Source organism: Octopus sinensis, linkage group LG29 (genome assembly GCF_006345805.1).
Source record: "Octopus sinensis linkage group LG29, ASM634580v1, whole genome shotgun sequence".
Classification (NCBI taxonomy): domain Eukaryota; kingdom Metazoa; phylum Mollusca; class Cephalopoda; order Octopoda; family Octopodidae; genus Octopus; species Octopus sinensis.
The window spans coordinates 3465359-3481972 of record NC_043025.1 but is presented as its reverse complement, the minus strand read 5'-3'; the positions used below and the strand labels follow the sequence as shown (position 1 = coordinate 3481972).

The 16614-nt window shown below is 37.1% G+C and overlaps 1 protein-coding gene across 1 annotated transcript in view; it reads right to left on the bottom strand.

Moving 5' to 3' along the window:
* The window catches only part of LOC115225984, a 98593-nt gene that overhangs the window by 37083 nt on the left and 44896 nt on the right, over positions 1-16614 (bottom strand). The window contains exons 9-13 of the mRNA XM_029796958.2: positions 15231-15342; positions 14316-14485; positions 12925-13147; positions 12433-12604; positions 6891-7049 (exon numbers count right to left, since the gene is read on the bottom strand). Coding sequence (XP_029652818.2) covers positions 6891-7049; positions 12433-12604; positions 12925-13147; positions 14316-14485; positions 15231-15342 — 836 coding nt within the window. The remainder of the gene's footprint in view (positions 1-6890; positions 7050-12432; positions 12605-12924; positions 13148-14315; positions 14486-15230; positions 15343-16614) is intronic.

Below are 16614 nucleotides of genomic sequence, written 5' to 3'. Positions count from 1 at the left end.
TGTCGCATAAACCGCACCTTCCGCTGCCGTTAGTGTAGGGCTTACATCTGGCCAAAATCTTCCATTGTATGTTATAATCGACACCTTTATCTCTTAAAGACCAAATATGATTGGATAATTGTGTCGCTTTTCTTTTGTTCCAGTGCCTAAAGCTCAAAGTGTGGTTATTGAACCTGGCCTTGAAATTACCCTCTGTCAGGCCCACGTATTTCTTCGTCGAAATATTAGTTAAAAATATTAATAAGAGGATTTCTAGCCTCTCATCTAATGAGGACATCTTCAATAGCGTTGCCCCAGTTTATAATAAAGCTTTAAAAGATAGTGGTTTTAGCGAAAAAATAAAATATACACCTATCACCAGCCCAACAATAAGGAAAAGGAATAATAGAAATAGGAAGGTCATCTGGTTTACGCCCCCTTACTCACCCGAGGTGGCCTTCAATATAGGTAAATATTTCCTAGCACTGATAGATAGACATTTTCCAGTTAACCATGCTTATAGGAAACTCTTCAATAGACACAATTTAAAAATTAGTTTTAGTTCAACTACCAATTTTAAAAACATAATCAATCATAACATACAAAAAACACAAGAAGAAAACAGCTGTTCATGCAGGAATAAAGAATTGTGCCCGCTAAATGGAGCTTGCATGTCCAAGACCATCATATATGAAGCTACCGTAAACTCTATAACCACTAAAGACACCGTTTCGACGAAGAAATACGTGGGCCTGACAGAGGGTAATTTCAAGGCCAGGTTCAATAACCACACTTTGAGCTTTAGGCACTGGAACAAAAGAAAAGCGACACAATTATCCAATCATATTTGGTCTTTAAGAGATAAAGGTGTCGATTATAACATACAATGGAAGATTTTGGCCAGATGTAAGCCCTATACCAACGGCAGCGGAAGGTGCGGTTTATGCGACATGGAGAGATGGCTTATCTAGCAAAGCAGCTTAGACCCTACCACATGTCTAAATACAAGGACAGAGCTTTTCGGATCATGCCCACATGTGACTAAATTTCTGTTACGTTTTTGGTCCCCTAAAGAAAACGGATAGAACATGCTTTCTGTGTAATGTCCCAAGAAGATTTTATATATTTTTATATATTTTTATATATTTTTATGTATTTTTATATAATTTTTATGACGAAAAATGCGAGCGATGTATAAGTACGCAGGCAAAGCAGAGTTATAACAGAGTAATTTCCCTTCATTTTTAACGGTATTTTTTCATAACGTTTTCAAATAGCCAGATAACCGAAGAGATGGTGTTGTGGATTTCCACTTCGGCATCTGAAACTCAGAGTTTTATCTTGACTACCGAGTAATGTAACATATTGTATATATATATATATATATATATATATATATATATATGACTATCCCTAGTCTCAACAAAAATTGTTTCAACACGCAAACTCACATAAAGAATCTTGCAAGCCAAATACAAAACGAAATATATGCACGGCGTCCGAGCTAAATCTGCCAATTTTCATAAAATGGAAAGGAAAGTACAATATCCCTTCCAAATATTAAAGCATTTTCAAAACTCAAAACAATATCCACAACGTTATGGCTAAAAAGTAACAGTTTACTCCAAGTACCCATACTCAGTTCCCACCACCGTCGTGAGACACCTCCGGAACCTGACAAATGCATTTCTTACCGGGTTCCTGGTTTTTGAACACCTCTCTAATCTTAGCAACCAGCTCAGCCTTGCTCCTACAGGCAGGCAGGTAGGCAGGCTGATGTCTTTCTCAACCTGACCCACACATGGTAGGAATTAGGAGGTCAGAAATTGGGGTTAATGAAATGAAATTCTCTAACAATATCTTCTGACTGTTTTCCAGGGATTTTGCAAGGTGCCGCATCCTGCTGCCACACTTATGGCCTTACAGCAGCTACCCTTCCCGGTAAGTAGCCTTTTTCGAATTCAGCTTAAGGCTCTGTTCATAGGTTAAACTATGACACAGGGCCAAGAACAAGTGCCTGACAACAGGGGAGGATGCAGGGCTACACCTCTTTAAATGTGTTTGGGTGACAGTACAATATAGACAATGGTAACGAGGTGACAGGGTGTGCCATCCAGGTAGACGAAGGTAAGTATAAAATGGAACAGGGGAAAAGAATGCGAAGGTAGTGAGTAAAGAGAATGGCAGAGGGTAAAGGTGGGACAGGAGGTGAATTGTGGGAGTGATGAAAAGAGACAGAGGTGTGGTTCACAGTAAACATCATTATGGGGGTTGCTGAGAGACAGTTTATATAAACACAGGTAGACTTGTTAGTAGGCTGTTATGTAGACGTTTATGCGTGTGTGTGTGTGTGTGTGTGTGTGTGTGTGTGTGTGTGTGTGTGTGTGTAGGTAAATGTATATGTTAGTAAAATGATAGATAGATAGATAGATAGGTAGTTAGATATTACGGACGAACAAGCACACACACATACACAAATGAATACTGAAACACATGCCCATATACACACATGCACACTTCACACACACACACACACACACACAGAGAAGAAGACAGAAGTACACATACAAACCTACAAACATGAACACATAAACAGATGAAAATGCAGAATACATACGTAGAAACGTATACACATGCTTACATATATATATATATGTATATATATATATATATATATATATATATATATATATGTGTGTGTGTGTGTGTGTGTGTGTGTGTGTGTGTGTGTGGTGTGTGTGTGTGTGTGTAGGTAAATGTATATGTTAGTAAAATGATAGATAGATAGATAGATAGGTAGTTAGATATTACGGACGAACAAGCACACACACATACACAAATGAATACTGAAACACATGCCCATATACACACATGCACACTTCACACACACACACACACACACACAGAGAAGAAGACAGAAGTACACATACAAACCTACAAACATGAACACATAAACAGATGAAAATGCAGAATACATACGTAGAAACGTATACACATGCTTACATATATATATATGTATATATATATATATATATATATATATATATATATATATATGTGTGTGTGTGTGTGTGTGTGTGTGTGTGTGTATGTGTGTGTGTGTGTGTGTGTGTGTGTGTGTGTGGAGGCGCAATCGCCCAGGGGTTAGGGCAGCGGACTCGCGGTCGTAGGATTGCGGTTTCGACTTGTGAGTGTTTATTGAGCGAAAACACCTAGAAGCTCCACGAGGCTCCGACAGTGAGGTGGCGATCCCTGCTGTACTCTTTCACCACTCTTTCTCCCACTCTTTCTTCTGTTGGCCTGCTCGGTTACCCAGCGGGGTGGCATCATTCGAAGGCTGAAACAATGTATGTATGTATGTATGTATGTATACTAGTTTAAAAGCCACTCTATCGGGCGGCTTTTAAACTAGTATATGGGTTTTAAGCAAGTGTGTCCGAATGGGAAGATTTGCAAACAGATCTCTGACTTGTTTTGGAGAATTTGTTGCAATTGCTTCCTCCAGAGTCATATCCCAATGATGACCATATTCCACGCAAAAAAAAAATTATGTAAAAAAGAAATCGCCGAAAATAATCGCAATAATGAAAACATGGGAATCCAAAATTTCCAGATTGCACGTCCAGATTCAGCCCGGAATGATTTTAATTTACTCATACAGGTGGTGTTTAGATTATAAAAACTGTTATCGTACAAAAAAATGTGTCGCCAAAAGGACTCGAGGGAAGTTTCTGGGATCCGTACGAGATTACTAAGAAGCTGTTCACTAAACCGAAGAGTTGAACTTCATCATGCACGAAAGAAGAATTGGATGTTCATATGAAAGAAACCTAAAGCGATCCGCATCGTTTCCAGCCACAGTCACTTCTAAATGGGCAAAAGCATCTCTTAGAACCTGATATCGAATTTCACATTGGAGACATCAAGGAGAAAGAGGTGAATTATTTCGTGAGAAAAGCTAGAGCAAAGAGTGCGTCAGGAGATGACGGCGTCTCGTATAAAGTCTACAAGTACTGCAATCGTCTGCGAAAGAAGCTCTTCACCCTACTCCGACAGCTGTGGCGCGAATAGACTCTTGTAGAGGATTGGTGTAAGGAAGAAAGTATATACCGGCCGAAAGAGGTCAATGCAGAGACTATGAAACAGTTTAGGCCGATATCCTTATTGAATGTGAAAGACAAGATCTTAATACGAATTCTCTCGAGGAGAACAGTGACATATTTACAGAATAACGAATATGTTGATGAATCTGTTCAAGAGGCCGGAATCTCTGGGATGCCTGGATGCGTTGATCACTGTTATATATATATATATATTTAATATATTATTATTATTAATATAAGGAAATTAATATCCAAACTCATCATAAAGATATACTCGTGTGAAAGAACTTATTGTATTAAAGATATATATAAATAAATACATCTAAAAATACGAAAATAATGTATAAAATAAATTTGATAGTTTAAAAGTTTTAAATTAATTATTTAAGCATCTTACGATCGTTTCGCAGAAGAGCTGTCCCTATAATGATATCCTATATTGATAAGCATTTATAGACAACTCTTCTGCTCTTCAGAGATATAAAATATGAATATTGTATAATATATCGAATGATGTTTTTTTTTCAAAATTTGAAGTAAAATTTTAAAATAGTCTTTGTTTGAAATGCAAAATAAAAATTAAAAATTACTACTTTTGATGAGAGTTTTTAAATCCATATATATTTCCTTTGATATTCTACTGCGATAATCCATAATATTCATACTCAAAATCCGTCATATTATCTTGTATTCCAGTATAGTTTCTTTTCAATTTGGAGTGGGTTTTTTCCCATTATTTCTTCAGTTTTTTACCATTGCCTAGCTACTGACATGAGACAGGAGTTCAAGGATGGTAACTTCTTTTAAGAAAATAATGGAGAAAATAATGAAGAAAGACGCGATGCTGTCATCACTAAAAGCATTTTTTTCTTAAGGTGCCAAGAAGGAAGATAGTGCGCGTGCGAGCGTGTGTATGTGTGTGTATATGTGTGCGTATGTGTGCCTATGAGTTCATGCACTGTGTAATTTCGGTGTTTTCCATTGAAAATAAAGTCAGCTTTCTTTTAATTTCGTGTCTTTGTATGAACAAACATTAGTACAATATTTACAAATTAGAAAAATAAGACCCACTGTTACAGAGATGAGTATCATGTTATAAATAGTGAATCAGAGACAACATGTATATATGTATATGTATTAAAGAAAGCAAAAAATAAAACAAAAATGATAGTGTTCAGTATGTTGGCGACGGGAATTTCTGTCAAAGAGACATGGTTAAACAAAGTTGTACAACATTTCCCTCTTCCTCTCACATACCCACTTTCTCTCTCTCTCTCTCTCTCTCTCTCTCTCTCTTTCTTATTATTAATCCCACTGCCACCATCAACACTACTACTTTTAATGAAACATCAACAACTCTCCCTAAATTTCTTTATCTCTCTTTCCTTCTCTTTTTCTTTCTCTCTCTTTCTCTCCCTCTCTTTTTCTTTCTCTCTCTTTCTCTCCCTCTCTTTTTCTTTCTCTCTCTTTCTCACTGTCTGTCTTCGCCACCGCCCTCACAGTCTCTATGCCTACTATTACTCTCATCCCAGCATGAGGAATAATAGAAGTGTATTTGAATAGTGAGAGATTGGGTCTAAATGTGACACACTGGCACACATATATTAGTATTCGTATCTATTATATTAGATTCTTAGAAAATCTACCCCGCTTTAAAAATATAAGTAGTGTGGCAGATTCCTTTGACTAATCCCATCAACGTGGTGCCCCAGAATATCCGCAATCCACTGACTGGAGCAAGGAAAGATAAAAGATAAAAGATGAAACATATGTGTTTGCTATTTGTGTTCCCGTGTCTTAATATTACGCAAAAGTTGTAAACTTGGATCACCGTCATACAAGCGGGCTTCTTTGTTTCTTGAAAACCTTTTCTGTCAGAGGAACAGTTTTCTTCGCCTGAAGCAGATGATATTTGGTGTTTGTAACAGCATCTGACCATAGAAAATCTGTGTCACTGAATTCTGCCCGACCCATGCAACCGTGGCAATATGGACGTTAGAAGAATGATATTATACATGGGTGCGTATGTGTGTGAGTGTGTGCGTGCGCGTGTGAATGTGTGTGTATGTGTGTAATGCGTGTATGTGTGTGTATGTGTTTGACTGCGTGTATCTGTTTGAGTGGGTTTATGTGTGTGAATATGTGTAAGTGTGAGAGTGAGAGTGAGTGAGTGTGTGTGAAAGAGAGAGAGAGAGAGAGAGAGAGAGAGAGAGACGTAGAGTGAATGTGTGTGTGTTTGTTTGTTTGCCTTTATGCGTTTCTCACAGATGTGTCTCTTAAGTGACTTGGTGTATTAAATCAAAGATCTTTATGACAAAATATTATTGCTAAAACTGTTTAATATTTGTATTTCATTTACAAATGTTGTTCACATTTTTTACTTTAATCTTATGCTGTTTCAAGAGAATGTTGTGATTTAATTGACACCCGGTCAACCTCTGCATGAATCAGCATATGTTTAGCTTGTTTAATGCCTTATATTGGAATAAAGAGACTGGATTAACTCAGGATGCCTGGGATCTTCGTCGCTTTGTAGCGGCCAAATGAAACTGAAACATCGTTGATGCCCTCTCTGTGTTTTTAATACACCAAATTCCTTAAGCGAAGTCTATCCGAGACAAAACTCAGAACAAGCGCCGTTCTGAGTTTCTCTATGCATTATAAATGATCTACACACAAACTATCATCTATAGATGAGTACATACATGTAAACATTGGCAGTTATGTTGTATTAATATCGTTTCAGCCATTATAAAAAAAAACGTATCAATGAATTCAAACAGAAAGAAGAAAAGTTTTGTTCCGTACTCTATAGAGCTTATCATTCCTCATGGAGTAAAATACTACTCTTGCAAGGGTTGATCTTTGTTCGTCTTTCAGATGTTTTGGTAAACTCTTTGGTAAGGAAATAAAGGAAAGTGTCTGTATATCATCTTGTTGTTGGTCAGAGTATGAGTGGTTAAAGAGCTGGTAGAGAAAAATAAAATGAAAATTGAAATTGATAAATAATAAATAACACTACGACAACTGTTGCTGTTGTTATTGTTGTAACCTCTTCTTCTACAACAACTTCAATATTACAACACATATAATAGCTAAAACTATCAATACCAAAAAACTACTACTGTCTCATTCATAAGCAACCATTGGGGTGTTTTGCATTGGTCAACTAATTCTTGGTCTGTCCAGTAGTTTTCTATTTTTGATTCAATCTCTTTCTCGGGTTCGCAGAGACATGAATACGGAAGAATTTGGTGCAGAATCATGTTTATCTCATTGTTTTTAACCATTGACATCATTTTCTACTTTTCAAACAAGGTGAAATATTTAAGATTAAATCAAATTTCACCTGTGCCTCGGAAAACCTAATTTATGACATTATCTGGTTAGGGTGCGGTAATCAGGATATTGGCCAAACAGAAATATCACTCTGTCGAAGAACCACTCTCCACAAAGAACAAATCCACCATCCACAATACAGACAGATATATATATATATATATATATATATATATATATATATATATATATATATATATATATATATATATATGTATAAGGGTGGAAAGGAACACACGAGTTGATATATATGAAAAAACAAGTCAAAAATAGAAAATGCTAAGATGATTTTATAGTGAATCTTTCAGTACCGGTTTCGGTCATTTTGAGACCTTTTCAACTGTAACGATTAAATAATTAAATTTAGAAAATTTAGAAAAATTAGAAGAAAGATTTTTTTAAAGGAATACTTCCATAGTAGTGTTCAGATATAGGTGGCATTCTGCCTTTCTCTGACTTCCTTGTTTGCACTTGTGTATTCGAGGTCGTTCCCACTCCCACCCCCTCAAGAACTCACAACGACCTCGAATACACAAGTGCAAACAAGGGAGTCAGAGAAAGGCAGAATGCCACCTATATCTGAACACTACTATGGAAGTATTCCTTTAAAAAAACCTTTCTTCTAATTTTTCTAAATTTTTCTAAATTTAATTATTTAATCGTTACAGTTGAAAAGGTCTCGAAATGACCGAAACCGGTACTGAAAGATTCACTATAAAATCATCTTAGCATTTTCTATTTTTGACTTGTTTTTTCATATATATATATATATATATATATATATATATATATAGAGAGAGAGAGAGAGAGAGAGAGAGAGAGAGAGATACGTTTGTGTGTATTCATGTAGTCGCACGCGCATGTGTATGTGTGTGTATTGGTTGACGGCAGCAGTAAATACACATAAAGAACATTATTTCTCCCACCATTGTTACCACACTTATTTATTGCATTTAAAAGATGTAGAAAAAAAGATATAGGACAGATGATGGAGGAGCAGAAGAATTTGAAAAGATAATTAACCTAGTATCTCTTTAACAATTAGACTCATTAATATAACCCTATAAACAGAAGTGTCGTCGTCCACAGACAAAGTTGTTGAATGGTTAGGTTTGAGAGTATGGCATTTTGTGGCCGCCACAGAAATTTTAAGCCATTTAGCAGCAGGCACAAGAAATGTTTTATAGTGAAGAACACAACTTTCTGTACTTTTCTGTGGTTGTGTTAATAATATAATTTGTGTTAATAATTTGTCATCAAATATATTAAGATTAAAAAGAAATATGAAAGATCTTGTATAACGAGACTACACTGTTGTGCTTTGGACATTTAACTGGACGACTTTTGGTGTTTAATTGCGAATGCATGATATTATATATTAACGGACGTATATATAAATGTTGAGTGGTGAGAACGGAGTGTATTGGTGTGTGTGTATATATTTATGTGTACATATATATATGAATCAGTCTGCATGAACGAGAATGTGCATATAAGTTGAGAGAAAAACAGGGCAAAATGAATGAGATATAAGGTGCAAGAGAGAAAGAGGGGCGTCGGCACTGGTATAGTGAAGACGGTTGGGAGGCAGTAGTGAAAAACCAACCATGCCATTGCTGAGTCTCTCGCAGAAAATGACGACAAACGACACGAGATGAACCGTCATTCTAAAGCAAATTGGGATTTTAAAAGCATATCTTTATTATCTATTCCCACGGATTCAATCTGTATCTGTCAAACCTCCCCACCAACTCATCTTCACATCACCCACACTACGATCACCCCTGACTATGGTATAATTTCCTCAGTTGATGTAATTATATAAGAGCTGAACTGCACATATTCCATCCCCTTTTGTGCTACTAATTATCCCTTTCCTTGGAATCACTTCTTTTATCTCTCATCTAACACTTCTATCACATACAAACAACAAAGATTTTGTTACAGAAGACCAAATAAGTGTTCCTCGCTTATTTTGCTATTCTCATTTTAAATCTATAATTACATTTTTTTCTATAATGTCTAGATTTTGTGTGAAATGCCAATCACTTAATAAGATTTCTTACCACGTCCAGATTTTGGTTTTAATAATCTTAATGCCAGTGATATGGTGTTTGCTTTTCAAGGTGAAAGCAATTTTTGCTTGACAACTATATGCAGATTCTAATGATTCTGATCAATAAAATTTATCCCGAGTTAGCCACACTGAGTCAAGAGTTGCCAATTGCCCAACGGTCAGTCGCTGTATGACAGCCAAGTAGATTCGTTGTTGAAGACAGCAGTTCACCAGTTTGATAGTGAAATAGAAATAGGGGAAAGAATAGCATATATTTTCCAGATGCAACTAGCTCCCTACATTTGGGAAGTCAAATGGAGTTAAATGACATAGTGTCCAATTTGGAATTATTAAAAGAAAAGGTAGAGTTGCACGGTTCCAGACCTCAAGATCGGAATTTTCTCCAGCGAAACTCCAAAGTTCCTATTCGCCATCTGCAGTTTTCATCATTTTACTTAGACGAGGACAACATTTGTTTCTGCCACGATATCAGTGGTTTGAGGGAAAGGATTGACTTTTGCTATGAACCAAAACTATGGAGACTGTCTATTGACTCTAGGGAAGCTTGTCTTAAAGCTCTATTACTGTACAACAGCAATGAAAATCTTTCAATATCTTTAGCCACTGATCTTAATGAGACTTATGAATTATGGAACTGCTACTAAGCTTCATCAAATATAAGGACCACATATGTAGTATTTGTGACTACCTTAAAGTTGTATTATTACTTCTTGGGTTATCTGCTTTTTGTGTCCATGGAACAGCAGAGATGGCAAGAAATACAACAAAAAACGTGATTGGCCATCTAGAACTGAACATGTTGGTAATCACAATGTGAAATACCCAGCACTTACTGACCCTCAGAAAGACCATCTTCCACCACTTCACATTACACTTGGGCCTTTGAAGAATTTCATGAAGAGTATGGATGATCAATGTAGTGGTTTCCAATAATTAAAGGATAAATCAAAGGAATTTTTACAGATGCAAACCTAGAAGCTGAAGGTTTCACTTGACCTCAGATCCGCAGTGTCATCCTCGACTTATCGTTTACATTTAATCTAAATGAGAAAAAACTAGGAGACTGGACGACAAGCCTGATGAGCGATTCCACCAACAGATCTCAGTTAAGGAAAACAGATCCCAAGGTAATTTCAACCCAAATATGATGCGAGATTATTGTTGGTTCCTGCAGAAGGAGAACTCGTCTTCATACAAATAACAAATTAAGAGGAAAATACTAAAGTTTCCCTTAGGAACAGGAAATCGCCTTTCGGTAGTGACAACAAAATACTAACGTTCTTTGGGTGGGTGGGTGTTGGTTGGTTGGTTGGGCGGAGGGATGGTAACTCCTCCAGCGGAATTCTGTTTTAAGCTGGAAGAAGGAGGAAAAAACACACCTGTTCACTAATTATTTATGTATGCTTAACATAAAACGTGGCATGGAAAAGTACTTAGACGGCTTTCGTAATAGAAGCAGGCGACAAAAAAAGGAAAAATAAGGGATTTCGATTACACAAAATCTGGATGTGATAGAACAATTTAGATGTCAGTTGTGAAATTAGCATCAGAAATTGGATAGGAATCAGGAATTGACGTGTGTGTAACAAAAAAGTTGAGGTTTGTTGTCTAGGATTATCATCCTTTTGTTCCCTATTTCCAATGAACGTTTCTTTGCCCTGAATACCCTCTTACATCTGCCATCGAAATCCCTTTACTTTTCGTCACTCAATATATCCAGTCCTACGTGCCTCTTACCTCTATCTCTGTCACTGTGCAACTTCTCTATCCTCTGCACTTCGCATTATCTCACTATATCTTAACTATCAATGGTTTTATTTAATTCTTGCTCCCCGCCGTTTTTCTTTTTTTGTTTTTTGCTTTTTCACCAATCTCCTCCTCCTCCTCTATTTTCATTACCTTCCCCAAAACTGAGATTCTCCATTGCCCACGCCTCCAGTCATGTCAGCCACTCAAAATTCAATTACATCCTTGTGCCATGGGTAAAGGGTAAAGAACCCCTTCTTTCATCAATGACCATGGGATTGCGCCCAGGAAGTTCCCCTCCGAGGCACCAGTCCGGGCGAGGTTGTTCGTGGAGTCGTTCATGCATATCAGCCTCCCTCTCCACCAATGTTATCCAGGGGAAAGGCAAAAACCGATACAGCTTTGCATCAGTGACCTCGCAACTCATTTCTACAGCTGAGTGAACTTGAGCAACGTGCTCAACAAAACAACACACAGCCCAGTCTGGGAATCGAACTCATTACCTCATGGTTGTGAGACCAACATACTAACGACTGAGCCATGCGCCTTCAGCACTGCCAATGGCATGAGAAAGGCATCCAGTCCGCACTGTAAAGTGGGTGACGTTAGGGAGGGCAACAGCCATCCACAGAAATCAAGCCAAGGCTGACACTGTAGCTCAATACAGTCCCAGGGGAGACCGGATTTTGTCAATCCATTCAACTCACGCCAGCATGAAACATGGACGTTAAATGATGATGATGATGAGGAGGAGGAGGATGATGATGATCATGAGGATGATATAATATAGATGAAACTTGCACAAATGATGATGATGATGTAATTTTTTTCTGATGAAGCAAACGATTAGAAAAATAATGCCGTCAGTTGTAAGTTCTAATTATTAGGTTAGCATTGCAGCTGATTTGTTTAATCTGTCTGCTATGTATGTGAGTGTGTGTGAGTGTGTGTGTGTGTGTGTGTGTGTGTGTGTGTGTGTGTGTGTGTGTGTGTGTGTGTGTGTGTGTGTGTGTGTGTGTGTGTGTGTGTTTTATATTTAAAATTGTAAGTTGCATCAGATAATGTGTATACAATAACTAGTTTATACGACAATAAATGAAATTATTTTCCAATTCAAATGTATTCCATCAATTCGGGTGTTTATAACAAAATGGTTAACGAGAGAGTAATCATGAGAACATTTGGTACCTGTGTGTTTGCTTCCGTTTCATTAGTTCCGTAGGAAACGCCATAGAAAAGACCATCGAAACTATCCTGATTCACTTTGGAAACACCAATACCAAGATTTGAGTATAAAACGTTGACTTGCTGCTCTTCCAGTGGAATTGTTTTTGGCAATATTTTTATAATGCCCAGCATTCTGAAGAGAAAATCAAGAAAACGATTTTTAATTAACAGTGTGCTTCTAATACGTAATTAGCTATAGGTGTAATTACACTAATTAGCTTAGCTAACAAGGCTTGTATGCTACTGATGCTTCTACTACTTTCGTTGTTGCTAGGTTAGCGTTGATGCAGCAAATTTTATTATTTGTGCCGCTCCAAATATGGCTTCGGCTACTGCTACTTTTCTTTTTCTCTCTCTTTCTTCTTCTTCTTCTTCTTCTTCTTCTTCTTCTTTTACTACTACTACTACTACTACTACTACTACTACTACACAGAAAACAGATTTGAATATTACCTGCTGATACTTCTATTAGATAGTTCTGCCTCAGCCAAAACCTTCTCTGGTGTGTTTATTATATTGTTTATACCACGTATAATTTTCAGTCTTGTGTCAGCCGATGCGTTCAATGGCACAATTTTCTCGAGAATATCTACAGCCAAGTCAATATCTTGTTGTTTGAAATACACTGATTTCTGCGAAACATTCAATGCCTCTTTCGAAATATTGGCGATATTCCCTGCAATGAAAAATTTAACATGAAATTTAATGGAATTACAATCGATTTGAGTTCAAACATTAAACGCAAATTAAATGTCACAAAACAATTAATGAATCACCGGAAGTTAATTAACGACTCCAGCTTTAAGGAACTTAATGTGTTCAGTTCATCGGTTGTTCAGTTCATCGTTATACAGTCTTAGGGGCCCCTGCACTGTAACATTAACTGGAACAGCGGGGCAGTTACGCAACACTAGGGATCCCTTTATAGGTGAGTAAGGCAGACACTTGACGGTGGTGGAAGGGTGTTTGTACGTAATATCATTGACAATCAATGAACTGCGATACACCAACCATCATAAACCGCCATTAATTTCAACGCAATTATTTTTCCAATGCCAAGGTGAATCTAAACGAAAAAGGGTCGCTGTTCTAAGGAATAATATTGGCTTCAAATTTTGACACAAGGCCAGCAATTGTGGGGGAGGGTGTAAGTCAGTTACATTGACCCCCAATGCTCGACTCCGAAAGGATGAAAGATAAAGTGAACCTCAGCGGAATTTGAACTCAGAAAGTGAAGACAGACGAAATGCCGCCAAGCACTTCCTTCACCCGACCTGCTAACGATTCTGCCACCTCACTTCCTCAATCTAAAGAGTAAAATTGAAAGGTTTTCATCAAGATTTTTAAAAGAAAGTGAAGTCATCAAATGACTGTGTGCCTATGAAAATATCTTCAATTTTACAGCGCATAATAACACTTGAGAGTGGTAAATTGCTCATTTTCTATGATAAACAGCTATGTGGACAGCGTCATTGTAGATTTATAACCCAACATAATGTATGCGGAGAAGTATGTACCAGTAACTATCTTTGTTGTTTTTCTACTTCTCTATGTAGTCAGCCCATCGGCAGAAAGTTAAGGAAGGAGTAGTTTTAACGATATAAAAATAGACGCAACTCTCCTAATTAATAAAATGTGTCATAACGATTCCATAAGTGAATCAATTGATCTGCAATTGGACGAGATGAATATATTGCTGGAGAACTGAAAAGGGTGCTACCGCTTGAAAGATAAAATATTAATTAGCAACAAACACACACGTATATGGTGGTCGTAAGGAAGGAGAAATGCAAAGACACATACATATACAGTAAAAGTATTTCGAATCATAATCACTCGCTTACTTTGATCAATGTCTTGGCTTCTGATGTCTTTTAGTCGTCGAGTGATCCCCTCAGTATTGTAACATTGTGACATGTCTGGTTCTTGCCAGATACCAGTAAATGGTGAACATTTTAGTGATGTCCTAGATTGGTTTGATGCCATTTCTGGATGCTTCACCGTCCTGGAAGAACTGAAAAAATAAATGTAAGACATTCTCTCATCAATCTCAGAGTAATGAAGAGATCATAGACCTGGTTGGGATTTGAACTCATAATCTAGTGAAAGAAGAGTAAATAGTGTAATGCGTTTTTGTAAGACGTCTATTATTTATTCCAGATTCCGATCCTCAAAATAAATATAAAATGAATTTTCCAACTGGACGAGCTGATGTTTTGTTAAATATTGCTTTCAAATGTTGGCACAAGACCAACCATTTTGGAGGGGAGGCTAAGTCTATTGCACCTACCCCAATGCTCAAAAGGGGCATATTTTATCGATTCCTACGGAGAAAAGGCAAAGTTAACCTCGACGGAATTTGATATCAGAACATAAAGACAGACGAAGCGCTGCTAAACATTTCGCCTGACGAGTTAACGATTCTGCCAGTTTGCCTTCAATCTTTGTCTAATATTGGCAACAAATCAAATCTTGGAAGTTAGACCAAAGCAAAATTGTGTCACATAATATATAAAACACTTACAAAACACATAATATATAAAACACATAATACATAAAATACATAATATATAAAACATATAATATATAAAACATATAAAATGTAAAATTGTTGACAAGCGATTTCAACCGAAGGACATTAATCTCGTCATCTTAATCTCTCTTGGCGTTTTATTTCCTCTACCATGTAACATTCTCTCATAATATGATGACACAGAAAACTACAGATTCTGAGAAGAAATGAAACAATAGAAACGAACCAGAGTCTCGTTGCTACATTTGCATGGCATGGAATCGTCGCATTGCTTCCTATTTTCGTCACTGGCCAATGGAAAATACCATTATTTGAGGTTGTGTCTTCATTACAAGACCCTGGAAAAGAAGCAAAACATGTATATGGTAAAAGCCACTAGTAGTAATAGTAGTAGTAGTAGTAGTAGTAGTAGTAGTAGTAGTAGTAGTAGTAGTAGTAGTAGTAGTAGTGGTTGTGGTGACGGTGGTGGTAGTAGTAGTAGTAGCAGCAGCAGTAGTAGTAGTAGTAGTAGTTGCTGTTGTAAATAAATAGTTTGGACGTGCTGGCTGAGTTGAGGGCAATGATTCATGAATCGTTATCAGTATATCTGGGGAGACATACTCTTGTGCTAAACAGGAATCTGATCATTTTGTTCTATTTTTAGGATATTTTGTAATTATTAAATTATCTCCTTGAGGCAAGCCAGGCGTGACCTCAACATTGAACTATTAATCAATTCCCTCGAAAATGCCTCACCATCAACCTTCCATGATGTTTCAAGAAAGAAAGATTTACTTCCTTAGTGAGATAAGTACAAATCATGGGCATGTAAGGCAGTGACATAGAGGCTGTCCTTAAAAAAGAAGGATTCTGATTAAAGAAGGATGAACCAACGAGATATGGGGGTGCCAAATCTTGTCCGAAATAAACTCTACTACTTCAAAGTGCTCTTCAATACTTGGTAGAACAAGGGACCAGTCACAGAATCAAAATAAAAGAGTGGTCTACTGTGTGTGTATGTGTGTGTGTGTGTGTGTGTGTGCGTGCGTGTGTGCGTGTGTGTGTATGTATGAATATTATATGTGGAGGCGCAGGCGTTTTTCTGTCGTAAAATCTTGTTTCCAAACCTCATGGTTCCTGGTTCAGTTCCACTATGTGGCAGTTTGAGCAGGTGTCTTAATCTATAGCCTCGGGCCAGAGTGGATTTGGTAGGCGGAAACTGAAAGAAGCCCGTCATACATACATACATACATACATGTATACATACATACATACCTACCAACCTACCTACCTACCTACCTACCTACCTACCTACCTACCTACACACATACATACATACATACATACATACATACATACATACATATATACATACATACATACATACATACATACATACATACATACATACATGCATACATACATACATACATATATTTATTCTGGAAATACATAGACTTTAGGTTGACACTTGGTGCTGTTAAAAACAGATGAAACGAACGAACCTAATGCAGAACATGATATCCTTGTTCGACAGAGGCAAGGGATTTGTTTCCATTGCATGTTTGTTAGACGTGGATGAAAAAGCTTCAGTTGTGTATGAGCATCTATCTTTCCTTGTTGAAAAGGGA